The 17412-nt window shown below is 35.4% G+C and overlaps 1 protein-coding gene across 2 annotated transcripts in view; it reads left to right on the top strand.

Annotated features, from left to right (window-relative positions):
- Window positions 1-17412, top strand: part of LOC126810424 (speract receptor) — a 113142-nt gene that overhangs the window by 41394 nt on the left and 54336 nt on the right. For both annotated transcript variants that reach the window (XM_050535482.2, XM_050535483.1), the window contains exons 3-8: window positions 596-716; window positions 10107-10253; window positions 10618-10799; window positions 12252-12387; window positions 16186-16340; window positions 17237-17342. In XM_050535482.2, the coding sequence (XP_050391439.1) occupies window positions 596-716; window positions 10107-10253; window positions 10618-10799; window positions 12252-12387; window positions 16186-16340; window positions 17237-17342 (847 nt within the window). The remainder of the gene's footprint in view (window positions 1-595; window positions 717-10106; window positions 10254-10617; window positions 10800-12251; window positions 12388-16185; window positions 16341-17236; window positions 17343-17412) is intronic.

Consider the following 17412-nt stretch of genomic DNA (forward strand, 5'->3'; position numbering starts at 1 on the left):
TGTTATACGGACCTTTTCCGTTTGAAAGCTGTTCGATACGACTGCCGTATCCGTGTGCCGTATCACGTATGAGAAATACACAAACATCGATGACGTCACGTGCAAAATCGATACGGATACGGGATACGGACCAGGAATTTATGCTTGCCAAAAATCTCTATTGTTATGACTCGATCATATAGTAACATGATTGTTACCAAAGCTAGTTAACGGTAAACGACCGAGAGAAGGGCCCTTATTCATAACCTCTTCTCCAAAACGTATGTAGATGTTATCAATACAACCATTTATTACCTTGGTTTGCAATTAAACATTTTTTTTTGTTTTCTATCTTGATTAAATACTATTATAATATCTGCATTTCCCGGGGATGGGTGTCAGTATGTAAAGTGATACGGGAATCTTATTATCAAGAAGAAAGTATATGAAAGTATTAAAAACTTGAAGTAGCATTATAAAATACCTGTAGGAATATTACCGATCTAAAGACAGGATTGTTGTACCAGAGGTCTTCATGAAAATCCCATTTATTTTTTTTTATTTAAGCTGTTGTTCCATCGTAGTTTTTTTTAACTATTTTATTTTTGATTTACAGCAATTAGAATCATATGGCATAACAGTGAGGTTTAGAAAAGTTTACCAAGGTCCATACTTTCATACACATTCCGAAAATCCGTTCATTAAAATCGTCAGTGAAACAAAGCTTGATACTAGAAGTAAGTATATTATTATTGCTTTGTTATTCATCGATTTATTATATCTTGATTGTGATTTACTATTATTATGTTGATTGTAATTTACAACATCTTGATTGTGATTCACTTTATCTTAATTGTAATTTATCTTGTTTTTTTTTACTTGATTGTGATTCACTTTATCTTAATTGTTGTGATATACTTTATCTTGATTTTAATTTACTATATCTTGATTGTGACTTACCTTATCTTGATTGTTATTTACTTTATTTTGATTGTAATTTACTAGATCTTAAATGTGATTGACTAGATCTGAAGATTATGATTTGAATTAATATTTAGTATATATTAATTGGAATTATGGTTTACTATATCTTAATTGGAATTATGATTTGCTATATCTTAATTGGAATTATGATTTGTTATATCTTGATTGTAGTGTACTAGATCTTAAATGTGATTTACTATATCTTAATTGGAATTATTAATTATGATTTTCTTTATCTTGATTGTGCTTTCTTTACCTTGATTATGATTTATTGGCACTGCGATTATTGATTGGGAAGATATTCAGAGAGATGAAATAATAATGACTGCATAACCTTACCTTTCGAGATCTATTGTTATCTAAATTCGATACTACATTTCCGGAAGAGTCAAAACCCATTTTAAATTCCATTCAATTCGTTGGATAAGGGCCAATAACGTGATCAATAATATATGTTGGGATGTAAGTTAACGTGGGGGAACTAATCTCTTGTCACTATACAAAAATCGGTTTACGATTTAACTTTTACAAAATAGTTGCATGGTGAAGTACTACTTCAGTATCTGCATAATAAGAGCATAATTTGGCAGGAAAGTAGGTAGAGAATAGCAACAATGGAAGTCATGTTTCTATTGTCTAGAAGATCTTCCCACATCACTTCCGGCTTATGTTGCAATTACTTAAAATGCAACGTTACAAAAAAAATATTAAAAGCGATTGTTTCCTGAATTATTTTCCTGGTATGCTGCTGCTGTTGTTTTTCCTGTGAACAGTTGATGTTAATTATTAGTTCTTTTAATAATCTGTCAAATTTCAATATAAAACTCGGTGTTAATCTGGTGATAAGCTGAAATCAACGAATTAAAGATTAGACATATCATTAACTGGTATATTGCCATCAACCTCTATCTATAACTGGTGATCTATTGAAAATGATATCGTAGCTCATTGATCATCCTCTCAAAATTGATCCCTCGCAGTTAGCATCCCAAGAAACACTTTAATAACAAAATGAACTGTCGGAAAGTACGAAAATTTCTCGGACATAAAGAACTCTCTATTATCAATAATCTTTCAATCAACGTCGCATATCATCATCGTTTTTCAGTAATTTTTCGGTTTTCTTGTTTGATAGTATGAAATATGCAATCCTTTAGATTAATATTTGAAGAATTACTGGAGACCACTATGTTCTGTTTTTACCAAATAACAACTCATCAACCTATGCATTTTAAAACACTTTCCGGTGACAGATAATGATTGTACTGTCACCGACTTGAAAACTGTACTCTTTTGAAATGATTTTTTGTATGTTTTTGTTGTCATCGGCAGTATTCCGGGGGAATTTAACTAGTGTTTTAAATTGCCTCCAGCTTCGGACTTTGTTCCACCCACACTCCCTGTCTATCATTACAAACTATAGAAAGATGCAAACAAAAAGAAGAATGCCTTTAAAAACATTTCTACAATGATGCGCCATTTTGGTACACCTGCATATTGATATAATTAGAATGATTACATTATATGTATTCAAGCATATTAGCACAACCTTAAAGCTGCACTAATTTATTTCACGGTAAAAGATGAAAAGATAAAAGGTATGCCGACGTAAACTGATTTTTAAACACTGGTTTAATAACATTTCGATAAACAAACTAATGATATTAAAGATGCATTATATAAGAGCTAAATCTGCCTATTACAGGTCTATTTTCAAGCTTTAATTAATTTTATATAAATATTTATATGCCTATACTCAACTCTCTAGAACACCGGATGATCTAGGTGGACTAGGCGATGTATGCCATGTCTGCATAAACGTTAACGTGGAAAATCGAGACTTGACCACGGTACTTGACAATCGCGACTATTCGGGCTATTTCTTGTCAAAACTTCAAACATTTATAACTTCGCTTCGAATATTGTAATTTGACTAAAAATTTCAATAGGTTCATTTTTATTATCTTTTTAAAACTATTGTAGCAAATACGACCATATCTTTATCTAAATCTTACATAATGCACCTTTAGCCATAAAACGATTACGTCTCAAAATGGCTGTTACCATTCTATTCCAATATAGATAACCTAATATTAAAATGACATTTATTTAAATTAATGTTCTTCAGAATTTTTTCTTTCAGTATGTATTTTCGGACTATTAAGTTATCTCCGCTCAACTGATCTTTTTTCTCTTCTTTTATTTTAAACTTTATGGATCGACATTTATCACATGTGGCTTAAATTTCTCATATTTTAGATCATTTTATGTTGATGTTGCGATCGACGTTTTTTTAAGACTAGCAACTAGTCACCAAGCGCTATTCATCTTGCTGTTCTTCTTGGGGCCGACGCCCGCCTATTCATGTACGATCGTCAGAATAATTGCACAATGATGACGTTATGAACGGTTCCTGCGCACTACTGTACCTGTTTGGTCGGACGTCCAACCCGATTCTTCATCTTACGCTCATTAAAATTACGCTCGTATGAGCATGAATTTTTTATATTACTATCTTTGTAATTCATTCCACTATGAACACAACCATCTCAGTCAGTCGTCGTCCTCATTTGGTACACTATAGCCCGGTTGGAGCTGATGTGCCATAAAGCCACATTTCATTTCATTTCATTTCATTTGGTACACATTCAAAATTCAAAAATACAAAACAAAGCTGTGTGAACGCTTCAAATGAGAAGCGGTACACGGATGGGTGAAAGATATTAAGATATTGTTTATTAAAGATTTAGGTCAAAGACCCATAGATCCAAATCATAATACAATAAAGTGGTCAAGTAAGACAGTGGTATGGTATGGATTGGTAATAATACATACAAATATATATATATATAGAGAGAAATGGGGTTTAACGTCCACTCGACACAAACTAGGTCATTTCGGGACTAACATATGGTTTAATTTTATTTACATAATTCGCTTGCGCGTAGGGGTCTTTAGCAGTGGGAGGAAACCGGAGGACCCGGAGAAAACCCACGAGGTTGGACAGGCGACCCTACTCCTTGTCACGTACAACCGGGGATTCGAAACCACGCCAGTCGACTCAATGACAGACTTTATGATACAGCGCGCGCACGCTAACCATTCAGCCATCCAACCCCCCAAATATATATAACTATAACAATATAATAAATGATGCGTTGAGTTAGTTTACTTTTCAACAGCCTTGGTGTATAGATAGCCTTCTAGTGAGATGGTCAATATAAAGGATTTAGGACTAGGATTTTAATAATTCGTTTCTTAATACCCTTATCTTATCTATATAGATAACTAACAAAAGTTTTTCATCTCATGTTAATAATAAATTATAAAATCCATTCTCTTCGCTAATGTAGTCACTCAAATATTGAACTCGTAGTTTATGATATGTCTTACATACAATGAATATATGTCACAAAATTAAGGCTAAATCTCTTCTCCACAGGAGCAAATTATCCAAACATCCGAATTGCATGTTTTGTACACCCAATACAATTGAAGATTTGTATATCTAGGGATTTGAAGATGGGTGAAATACAATATACCATCAACATCAACAGTATGACCCTGGCACATTAACCATGGAACACCCCCCCCCCCTAAAAAAAAAACAAACAAGGCCGCTTATATACCACTGGCAGCAAGTTAACTATCGAAATAAGGTTAGGCTGTATTGCCAGAACCCGCACAGTGGAGATACTAGTGCCCAGTAGATAGACTGCAGCTGGCTATCTTGAAAAATATGAAACAATGTCGGAATGGATGTACTTTTATTTTAAAGAAAAGGACACATGAAGAAAACATACACAAAACAAAAGTGAAAGAATACTAACGCCAACGCCGTAAGGCCGTGGTACCCATGTTCGATCCTGTAGTTGACCAAGAAGGTTTTTTTTTATTTCTATCTTGATTTCGTCTTGTGATACAGCACGGGTGGTCTGTCAATGAACATCGTCTACCACCCATGTACTCGTTGGCATGCACGTAAAAGATTCCTTTACAGTTTGAATTCTCTTTAAGAGTAGGGGGACAAGTTCGCAGCCAGCGGTAGATTTCCACCCTAGCACATTGAATCTGAATGGCGACTGGTGCAGAAAAGTAGAAGATAAAACTCCATTTCATTTGATTACTTGTTTGTTGTAGGGGGGGGGGGGGGTGGCCGAATGGTTAACACGTGCGCGCTGTATCATAAGGCTTGTCATTGAGTCAACTGGCGTGGTTTGGAATCCTCGGCTGTACGTGACACGTGACAAGGGGTAGGGTCGCCTGTCCAACCTCGTGGGTTTTCTCTGGGTCCCTCCGGTTTCCTCCCACTGCTAAAGAACCCTACGCGCAAGCGGATTATTGAAATAAAATTAAACCATATGTTAGTCCCGAAATGACCTAGTTTGTGTCGAGTCGACATTAACCCTCTCTCTCTCTCTCTCTCTCTCTCTCTGTTTGTTGCAAGTTATATGTACGTTAAATAGATATAATTGTAAAACATATAAACGTGGCTTACTACACTTCAGTGGTTGACCTTCTGCCATTATTGATACGCGATTTTATGGGTTGTCGTAAAACATTTACTTGTAAAACTATAACATGGTCTTTATCTGAAAATAATTCATGATATTACTGTAATGCTCGCTTAACCTTCCTAAATCACTCAAACACTACAATCATTAAAATGACACACAATGATTCTCGATAACTATATCAGATGCTACAAAGGTAAAAAGATCTAATTTCTCATCTCATGGCTAAAAAGGAGAAGACTTAATTGGATTGTCAAATGCATTTAATATTAAAAATAAAAAAAACACTGACATAGTATTTAGATGCATTGAACCAATCCAATAAATGTTAAAGACGCATTATGTAAGATTTTGATAAAGAAATGGTCGTTATTGCTATACTATTTTAAAAACAGATAATAAAATATGAATCAGTCAAATTACTTTATTCTGAGCGAAGTTATGAATGTTTGAGGTTTTGAGAAGATTTAGCGTAAATAATCTTGATTGTCAAATAACATTTCTACGATAATAAACAAAGTCTCGACGTTAAATTATTAAATGGCGCGGGTGTTTTATATTTCAGTCATCTGATCGTCAAGGGAATTGAATATGGGCTAATGAATAAATGTCTAATTAATGATTTATGTAACATTTGAAGCAAGAAAAGAGACTGCAAAAGGCGGATTTAGCTATTGCATAATGCATCTTTAGGCCATATATTGTCAGCATGTAAAAGTACTGTCGTGTTCAGATTGACCTAGCAACTAAAAACACGCTTCTTACACGCCTTGACTTTTTAATCCTGTAAAAAAAACGCCACTGTCTGGAGAAGCGTCTAATCGTCTGGGTAGGACGAGAAAACTGAGACCCCGTGTACACATTGGCTTGCACACAAAAGAACATTCTACTATTACGTTGCATTGTGTATGTCCGTCTTGATTAGCCCTGGGCCCTTATTCACGAAAACTTAAACTAAGATACAATCGAAATTTTAAGAAATACTGCAATTCGATTGGCTGACCAGTAAAATCAATTTGCATATATCCAATTTGCATATTGGTCAGCCAATCGAATTGCAGTATTTCTTAAAATTTCGATTGTATCTTAGTTTAAGTTTTCGTGAATAAGGGCCCTGTTGGTTAACAAAAGTAAGACGTTAAATGCCATTTGATCTTTAGTGCAGTTCAAGTCAACCATTACATAAAACGGAATCGCCCACAGTCTCAATTATATGGCAGTTTTTTTTGTAGAGTAAAACTACATTACCTTTTAATTTTCTTTGTAGGAAGACGTAACTTTTCAATAACGTCAAATAATATTGTTACTTATTCAGTTAGTACAACGAAAAACGTCTGACATACTTCAGACATGTATATACGAAAAGTTCCTTTTTTCTCTTCAGCGAATGTTATATGTTGAATGACAAATTTCTCAAGCGACATATAATAGTTGATCTGCTGGATGTTGGTGAATAAGAGAATCCGATTAGATATACTCATATCAAATAATTGAGCTGTTAGCCCCGGTGGCTCAGTGCATAAGGTGGCTCAATAGCCAGGAGGTTACAGAATCGTTGATAGATGGAATGTCGAAATGTGCTCGTAGCACGCTGCATTGCGTATGTCCGTCTTAGTTAGCCCAGCCCGGGCTGAAATGTAGGACGATAAACCCATTTGTACTTCAATTGTTTGCAACTGATATGTATAGAGGGTCCCTCTCTCTCTCTCTCTCTCTCTCTCTCATTAATGTTATGATACCTATTATTATGAGGAGACTTTGTTATGCGGATTAAGGTAATCCCTTCTAACGTCATAGGTCATAAAGCTATTTGTTTATTTCATTTTCCCCTGTAAACTTGCCAGTAAGCTACATTGATGACTCCATTTAAGCCGATTTACAAAGAGATAATAATATGGCTTCATAGTAGTACTGTGGAAATTTATGTCTAATCTGCCTGATCACAGATTCTAATGGCCTTACAAACACACACACAGATGATTATTCTCTACAATCTTACAGACGACTTCCTACGTCATCGGTTACATCGAAACTATAAACCAAATATGTTCTTAATTAGTAACGTTTCTGACTAAAAATATTATACATCTCCAGATTGGTTCCTTAGCAAAGATTGGAATCTTCTTCCGTATTTGAACTTCTAGTCTAAGCTTTGTATTTAGTGTCGAATACAAGTCACATTCGTTTCAATATGGTTTCTGTTTTGTCATAATAAGATATTCAACAAACTTAAGCTTGGTGTGTGTTGGGCAAACAAATAACAGTCTGGATTTAAAATGTTTATATCCTAAAACACCATTCCATAATTTTATATTACCATGTGCTGATGTATCTGTGTTTTGGAATCTAATAAAAACTAGATATTACTTTCGTTCCGTTAATTTGGTTAGTCATTCCAATAATATCAAAAGATATGTTTTTAAAAAATCGCGTTTTATGTCATTTGCCGACAGCATGGCCATGGCTTTGACCTTGGTTGTTAAATGTCTCGGGAATCAAAGTCTTCTCCCAATTGTCTGTATCGCAGGTTTTAATTGGTAGGTTTATTTAGTTTACGCTTCTGTTCCCACTTATCGATAATACGCGGCTTTGTCAAAATTCCAATCATTCAGCATAATTTTATCAATTTTTTGTTATGAAATTGTTTATATTTTGGATACGATGTGTAGAATATCACTCAATTATGGCAGTACAAAGCTAAATGTAGCACTAGGGCTCGCTCTTCTAGATGATTAAAACCGCTATTCAGGTGCCATAATTGACAGGAACTTCCAATTGCATCGGCCTTGTGTGCTCCAGATGCAACTTGGTCAAGTGATTGTCTCCAAGAAATCGGAGCCCAGAACTCATATCTAGGATAAGGCAAAAATGTAAACAATACTAGCAAACCATATATTTACAAATAATTGGTAACAGCAAGAATCTTAAATTTACAAGAAAACTTACTTTGGCCAATATCTCTACAGCGTTTTTATCTGAAAGACACTGCTTTTGATTTATATTATGCTGACTTTTAATTAATTTTTTCTTTAATTTTTTTTTATTAACTATTGGTTTATTGTTCACCTCTAGTTTATGCAAAACTTACTACATTTATTTTGTCTAGTTTCAGTATATGTCATGCTATGGGACAGCAATGATTTTATTGTCTAATTTTAGGTTAGATATTACAAGGAACTAATAAAGCGGGAGCCCAGGGGGTTAACCTAGGTGAAAAGTGTACCCCAATTTTCTCCTATATGGTATCAATGTATGTATATCTGGTATCATCAGAATGTAAGTCTGCCGGGTTTCTGGTGGTGGGTGTGGATTCCACGCCCAAAATGCCATGCCCCCCAACTAGGCTAGATTAACTCAAATGTGTACCACATGAAAATCGCACAGCAAGGTACCGTACATCTTCAGGTATTACAAAATCACTCTGACAGACATTTCTAGTGGTGGGGTACCCCTGACAGAGCTATGTAATTGCCAGACATTTGCAGTGATGGAGTATCCCTGACAAGAGTTATCTAATTTCCAGACCAAAGCTAGGCTAGATTAGCTCAAATCTGTACCATCTAAAACAGCTTTGGAGTTGTTCAGTACCACCACAGGGGTCATGAATGACCACTGCCAGACAGTTTGTGCGGTGGGTCACCCCTAACAGACACGCCCCAAAATGCCACGCCCCCAACTAGGCTAACTTCGCAAGCACTGTTCCCGTTTTTTAAAAAATTAATTTTTTAGCCAGGATACGTAGAATAGTAATACCTACCACGTATTGAAGAGGCGATAAACTGCGGTTGCAGGAACATTTTTTTTTTCAAAAACGCATTTTTAGCCCCATAAAACGTTTTTTCCCAAAAATCATGACCCCTGTGGTGGTACTGAACAACCCCAAAGCTGTTTTAGATGGTACAGATTTGAGCTAATCTAGCCTAGCTTTGGTCTAAATATTAGATAACTCTTGTCATGGATACTCCACCACTACAAATGTCTGGCAATTACATAGCTCTGTCAGGGGTACCCCACCACTAGAAATGTCTGTCAGAGTGATTTTGTAATACCTGGAAATGTACGGTACACTGCGGTACGATTTTCATTTGGTACACTTTTGAGCTAATCTAGCCTAGTTGGGGGTCATGGCATTTAGGGAGTGGAATACCACACCCACCACCAGAAACCCGACAGACTTACATTTTGATGATACCAGATATACATACATTGATACCATATAGGAGAAAATTGGTACACTTTTCAGCTAGGTTGACCCCCTGGGCTCCCGGTCTATAACTATGAGTGTATTGTTTACATTCCGTTTATGTGGTTTTAGAATCTAACTGCGTTTAGTGTCTACTTTCAGTTAATGTGGGGCTGGGGCTAAAGTTTAGTTCGCAAAGAACTGACTATGAGTGAATTGTTTACTTTCAGTTGATGAAAAGCTGGTGAGCTAGCTGCGTTTAATTAATGTCTGCTTTCAACTTATGTAACGCTGGCGATCTATTGCGTTTAGTGTATGTTTTCATCTTATTTAATGGTTAGGTTAGGAGCTAACTGCATTTAGTCTCTGCTTTCAACGTTATGCAATGCTTGGGAGCTACTGCGTTTAGAGTCTAGAAGCTAACTGTGTTTATTGTCTACTTTCAGTTTATGTAATGCTAGGGGCGTATTATGAATTTATTGGGTTAATGGATCATTTACAAGATACGGGTCTTCTAGATGCTGGAGAGTATTTTGTTGTTGGAGTCCATGTTGGTGTTTATGACCTTAATAAACCACAGAATTTCTTACAAGGTAATTAATTTATCTAATTTGACAATTATAGCGCATCGTATATATTGTTCTGGTTATATTCGCTCTACAAATATTAACCTATTTTCAAACATGAGAAGAATCTGATCATGAAGTGGGGAATTGTCTGGATCTTAACGGGTGAAGTTTACATTTTCTATTACAGCTAAGACACCATAATTTATGTTGTACATGTATATTTGGGAATGATAAGATCTGGACACAAAACGGACCAAAATTACACCCAGATTTAAATGACATTGGGATACGATAGTGAAAATAGCCATCAATCTAAAGGTCTTATCGGAATTCAGGCTCTTTTGAAATCTATTGTTCCTTTTTCTTTTTAACAATATCTTTCTCCCAGGTATATTTCAAAATAATGTTACACGAAGAGCAGCAGCTGCCTTCCGCCATTTTGTTGGTGTGGTTCACTCACCGCCGATATTTCCAGATTACGACCATTTTGAAAAAATAGTTAACAAATTCCTGGAATCTCCACCATTTAACTACACCAATCCTTATAAACATCTTAAAGTCATGAAACAGGTAATCATGTTTTAATTAATCTACACAATATTAGACATCTCAATTTGACTATAGAAACCTTTTAACACTACATAATTTAAAGCTTTCATATGCTTCGAGATATACAATTATTTAAAAGTCTTCACTTATTACATCGGTCAATGATGCAATAACAAGGATTCAGAGTAATCTCTAAATCTGCACAGGTGTATATATGTTCCTTCCCATGAATAGTGTTTTCCTGTAAGTCTGTAGCGCGCTGGCTTAATAACTAGACGGACACGATGTTTGTCGAGAAAGTTGAGGGTGTTGCTAATTATTTCCTTTGTATAAGTCTGCCAAGGATTAACCGACATCTTCAAATAACTTGATAGTTCCGCCTTTATAATACCCATCTTATATCTTTTAATTTTTAATATATTCATGACTTGAATGTCGTGCAGGAAACTCACCACTTGTAATTATGTTCCGTCGCAGCGTTTCCTTTGTCACAATCCTTTGACGGATTAACCAATATCTTTCAAATTATTTCCCCGTCTGCATATGTAATATATCTCTTCAGAGACAGTGTGTCATTTTACATCTAGAATCATGATAAAACAAACGATCTATGAATTAAGTGTCAAATAGACTGACGTAAAGATTATATTATCTTGTTAGTGAGACCGACCCACACGACAGAGTTCAGACAGACTGTCACGTACATCATTGTCTAGTCGGAATATAGATTAACGTACATTGGCATTACCACTTCATATATCGATATATTACACCTCCGGCGACTTCCATTAACGGAAATTAACACTCATTAGTTCAATATAATTTAGGAATTAACGGATACCTGATATGATTTATCCGGAAAAGATCGTCAACGGACATTGTAATCTACCTTGATTTTATGTACCAGGAATACTTCTAATGATTTAGCCATTTATCAGGAGAATTCTACACTTCTTATGGAAGCAGATTTGATAATTATTGATGACAAGCATTTTCCGAAACATATATCCGTAAATGTTAATAATTAGGTTTTTGACGGTTTTTTTTTTGATCATTTCTGAGAGCAAATTGTATATGTATTGTAAATGACTATGAGAAGAACTCAGTTTAAAAGTAAAGATGTTGGCTTGGGGCTAGAGTATCTGCACAACCTCGGGTATTAAGCTTCAATATACCTTATCTCGCAAATTTTGAAGTTTATCGATCCTTAGAGTTGTGTCTATTAAAATTTCAGCGGGACAAAACCCAGATGCGAAATGATTAGACTTATTTAAGTTTCCACTCTAGTATTAATATTAAACATCCTAATATATAGTCAAAGTCAAAGATTAATCTATGTTTGCATTCTGGTTATCACCCTTTGTTTTAGACAAGAACAATATATATTGTTTATATATCAAGTTTATTATTGATCCAATATACCAATACAACACTCCTTGTAAAACACTTCCGAATGTTTTCAATTACTTTCAGATAAAGCCAGAAGCTGCCTATTTATATGATGCTGTTTGGTTATACGCCAAGGCGGTGGATAAAATCCTTTCGTCAAACGGAGATATAAATAATGGAGAACTAATCATAAACAGTATCAAGGGAATGACATATAGAAGTAAGATAAAATGCAGGGTTAATGTACAATGTACAGTGTATAAACCCCAGTGTATAAGGTCCAAAGAATAGTGTTGGATAAACAAGCCTCTTTTGGTTAAAAAATGTTACAACAACTTCTTAATCTTTGGATTTTACATTAGAACTAATTTTTAGATTCTGTAGCGTTATCATGCGTATCATTAGAAGAAATGTTGCGTTCTGTTCATGTGGTTTTTACGGTAATTACGAGCTGTTGTACTTGAAATTAACTTTCAAATAACGTTATACGTTATATTTTCTACTTAGAGATTGTTATTTGTTATTTTAACACTTGAGTATGCAAGTAGAATATGACTTGTAATGTGAAAAGAGCCGTTGTTTTAAGTTGGTAAACTGCCAATACAACCTGATTGGAAAATAGCTTTCTTAGCAGTTACTAAAATTTGCCCATCATTCCCTGTTCCTCCTTTTGATAATGGGGTACATCACTTTTGTAAATCTGTGCCAGTATTTCGATGGATACTACGGACTAGTAATTGCGTTTATTTGCAAAATGTCAAAATGTCATGTATAAAAGTGAAGTACCTACTTTTATTGGTTTAAAACTATCTTGAATAACATAATATTCTTCTGAAAATCTTTCCAGAAGCGCTGGCCTTTTCAGAGGGAATATGCGATACATGTAATTGATATGGCATACATGAACTGAAATTTAATTCCCGAGCGTAACGTCTATAATATAACTTAACTTCAGTTTATAAATTCCATTCCGAGAATAATACAATGAATGAGATAGTCACTTTGAAACAGTCGAGAGTGACGAAATGACTCCGGATCCATCAACAGTTTGACCCGTTAATTTACGTACTAGGTATTAATACTAATAAAAAAAAATACACCGGTGTGTTCAGAATTGTTAACGATCAATATGCTAGAGAGGAAAGCGATTATGTTTTCTTCAAGTATTGTGAAGCTTTCTTCTGTTTTTTTGGCCTCTAATTTCTATAAAAATCAAACAGCCAACACGGAAAAGATACATTAGTATAGCATTGAAGTGCAAATTATATTTTGGCAAGAAAAAAAGTCCCTGTATTTTAGCTGGAATAAGATCTATGGTAATTTCAAGTTTATGGAATTTCGATAATGGACAATCAATTTCAATCTGTGGTTTGTGGATAATGTTGTTGGTGTCGACCTATAAATCATTTGACTTTTCCCGTTCACTGGTGAATGTCTGGTAAATGATTGAATTTCGTCATCTCGTGCCATTTATTCAATCTTGATTTATTTTACTTTGATAATTTCCTAGTTTAATTCCTTACTTTTTTCCTGGTAATCTGATACTGACAAGACTCTTAAAATATCTCAGAAGAGGTTGTTAAAAAAATGTGTGTTCTCATTGATAGATCATTCTATTCGTGTCAAACTTTTTCTTTGTGCTTGACTTAGCATTATATAGGTTATTGGACATTTTTAAAATTCATATAAAAATGACATTGTTTTTAACTCCATTGATTTTTTTTCATATATATTTACCCCATCCCCACCCCACAAACATACAGATTATGCATAGTTTTTATTTCAGCGCGAATATGCCTAAATATTATTATCTACCAATTACATAAGTTTTGAGTATCGCATACTTTAATTTTAAAAAAAAGTCATAATAATTTAAAAATTATCAAGAGAGGATTTAAAATTCAGAAATTGAAAATTGCCAAGAAGCACACAGTTGTATATTATATTATATACTATTCAAAAAAAGTAGGGGATATTTGATTTTGGGGGCATAATACTAAAATATGCAAATGACTACGAAAAAAGTCACTATAGAACCTAACAGAAGAAACATTTCCAGTTACATGTGACGCCCAAACGCACCAATAGCTACCGCATGGAATGCAGGTGATGCTTGGGATCATCATGGGGGTCCAACCCAAGATTTGCACGACTCTGACTTTGAATGTTACAGTCATTGTGGCATTGAATTCCAGGGTGGAAACATCAGTTTAATTGTTTTAGTGACCAGAAAACAAATTTTGATATGCGTCGGCTTACCCAAAATGAAAGGTTACGTGCCCTTGGCATGCTACAGATCGGCACAACACAGGCGGTTGTGGCGCGGACGATGAATGTTTCTCAGTCTGTCATAAGCAGGCTATGGTCCAGATACCGTGATACACAATCTGTACAGGACAGACCACGCTCAGGTCGACCAAGGGCGACAACTCAAACCCAGGATCGATTTATCCGTACCTTGGCCTTGAGAAATCGTGTCATCACAGCAAATCAGATCAGCGCTCGTCTTCAAACAGACACTGGTGTGAGAGTGAGTGGCCAGACGATTCGGAATCGACTGCATAGGGGTCACCTTCGCGCCCGACGTCCTCGCGTGATCCCTTGTTTGAGAGATCATCACATTCAGGCAAGACGTCGTTGGTGTAGGGATCGTCAACACTGGGATAATCGACGCTGGAGCAATGTGATGTTTTCAGATGAGTCAAGGTTCACTGTTGATTTTTTGGACAGACGTAGGAGGGTGTGGCGTCGTCGAAACGAGCGCTTCCAAGACGTTAACGTCATCAGACATGATCGATTTGGGGGTGGTTCTGTTATGGTGTGGGGAGGCATCACTGTTGCTGGAAGAACGGCTTTACATGTTGTTGCAGGGCGTGTTACAGGCCAGTACTACCGGGACAACATCTTGGCAGTCCATGTTGTGCCGTTCGCACGACGTCATGGCCGCCGTTTCATCTTCCAGGATGACAACGCAAGATGTCACAGGGCCAGGATCGTTACAGGTTACCTCCAACAACAGAACATCACCACATTACCTTGGCCAGCACTGAGTCCCGACCTCTCCCCCATCGAGCATATCTGGGACATGCTTGGACAGATGTTACGTCAACGTCAACAACGTCCTGCCAATGTCCAAGAACTTGCTGCTGCGTTGCAACAGGAATGGGACAATCTGGACCAAAATGACCTTAGACGTCTCATTAGGAGTATGCCACGTCGGATCAATGCTTGTTTGGCAAACAGAGGAGGATTTACCCGTTACTGACTTGGTTGTGATGCTGTGGTAACTTTGCTGTTTGACCCCGGGTATCATTTTACCCTTATAATGGTCAGTCTGTGCCTTACTTAGTCTTACGATCATTTGGAATAAATCGATGAATGTGAACTTCATTTCATTTTGTCATTTGTTTCTTCGTCAGTTTCATTAGGTGACTTTAATAACACTTAAAAATCAAATATCCCCTACTTTTTTTGAATAGTATACTTGAAGCCAGTTTGGTTATATACCCAGGGAAGTAAGATTTTAACGAATACACACCCTGAATGTATATAGTTGTAATATTAAACAATTGCTCACTGTAACGTAACTGGCAGTTTTGGAACTTGAGAGAGTTTTAGATAATTCGCAAAGAAGATATTTGAGAGGTTCAGTGAAGTTGCCTCAATGAATTATGAATGTCTGGTGTAAAATGTATATTCTCGCACTAGCTTCAAGTACATAAAACGTTTAAATGGTCATTTTATGTGCCCTTAAAAGCCGGACATTAGCTATGTTAATTAAATTTCTTGTACTATCAAAAAACTCATTCTAAGATTTAATTAGATTTTCAATTGTTCCACTATTACGATCATGATATCAAATAAATAATATTAAAATAATTCGATTTCACTTGAAAAATACGATTGCTTAAAAATATTTATGAACTGCCAGCGAGAATTATTGCAATTTATTTAATTGCTACGTTTCCTCTATAATGGATATTTTATGTATAACTCAACAATTATAATTTTAATGCAGGTGCCATGGGATACATCAGTAGAATAAATGCCGTTGGTGACGCCGAAGGGAACTTCTCTCTGGTTGCTAGGCGACCAGTTCAGGGCGTACCAGGGGAATGGGGACTCTTGCCTATTGGCGTGTTCCGTTTAAGCGAAAATCTGACTGAGTTACCAGTAAGTTGAATTTAACAAATAAATCTAAGATTATATACGATCTTTACCAATAGCTGTCAAAACATAACTGTCAATTTATACATAGGGGGTCATATTTGGCACACATGTAGCTAAAGAACAAAATATAGGAATGACAGAAATTGACACGTTATGTATAAATTTAAGAAATAAATCTAAAATCATATACGATCTTTACCAATAGCTATGAAAACATAATTGTCAATTTATACATAGTGTGTCATATTTGGCACACATGTAGCTAAAGGACTAAACATAGGAATGGCAGAAATTGGCACGATGATTTTATATCAAATGTCTTTGATGCCCAGTGCATTCCACAAATGTGACTTTAGGTATGTGACTATTATTAATTTTTTTTACGAGACAAAACTTACAGGGAGGCCTTTAAATCAGAAAGACATTGGAATTAATAAAAAAAATCAGACCCCTGTGGTCGTTTGCTGGTTGTAAATGTAATTAATTTCATGCAATTTGGTATTCAAAATACCACTAGCCTCCGATAAAAAACGATTTCTATTACCCAAAATATTTTACTACAAAGTCTGTACGTCATGAATCCATTTAGACCACGAATCCAATTGCTTTTGTTATTGTTGATATAACATATTTATATCTAATAGATAGAGAAGTACTCAATGACATTAACAATAGTTGCTCACAATTGAATCCGTGACAGCCATTTACTATGTATATTCCACTTTCCAGTGATAGTTATTATTCAATTATTCAAATACCAAAGACAAAAACTCGACACCCCCCCCCCCCCAAAAAAAAAATAAAAAATAAAACCCATCCCAACAACCGAGAACAATATAATTAATACGAGTACTATCAAGTATCAAATAAATCACTCTAAGATTTTATCACATTTTCAGTCGTTCCACTATTACGATGGGGAAACTATAAAATGGATAGCCGGTTCCCCACCAGTAGATGAACCAGCCTGTGGTTATAGACATGAAAAATGTATTCCACCAAAAAGTATGTTATATTTTTTTTTACCATATGTTTAAAAATGATTTGTCGTCCACACGTACAGTCAATCAATAAT

The sequence above is a fragment of the Patella vulgata genome, chromosome 2, assembly GCF_932274485.2.
Source record: "Patella vulgata chromosome 2, xgPatVulg1.2, whole genome shotgun sequence".
NCBI classification, from domain to species: domain Eukaryota; kingdom Metazoa; phylum Mollusca; class Gastropoda; family Patellidae; genus Patella; species Patella vulgata.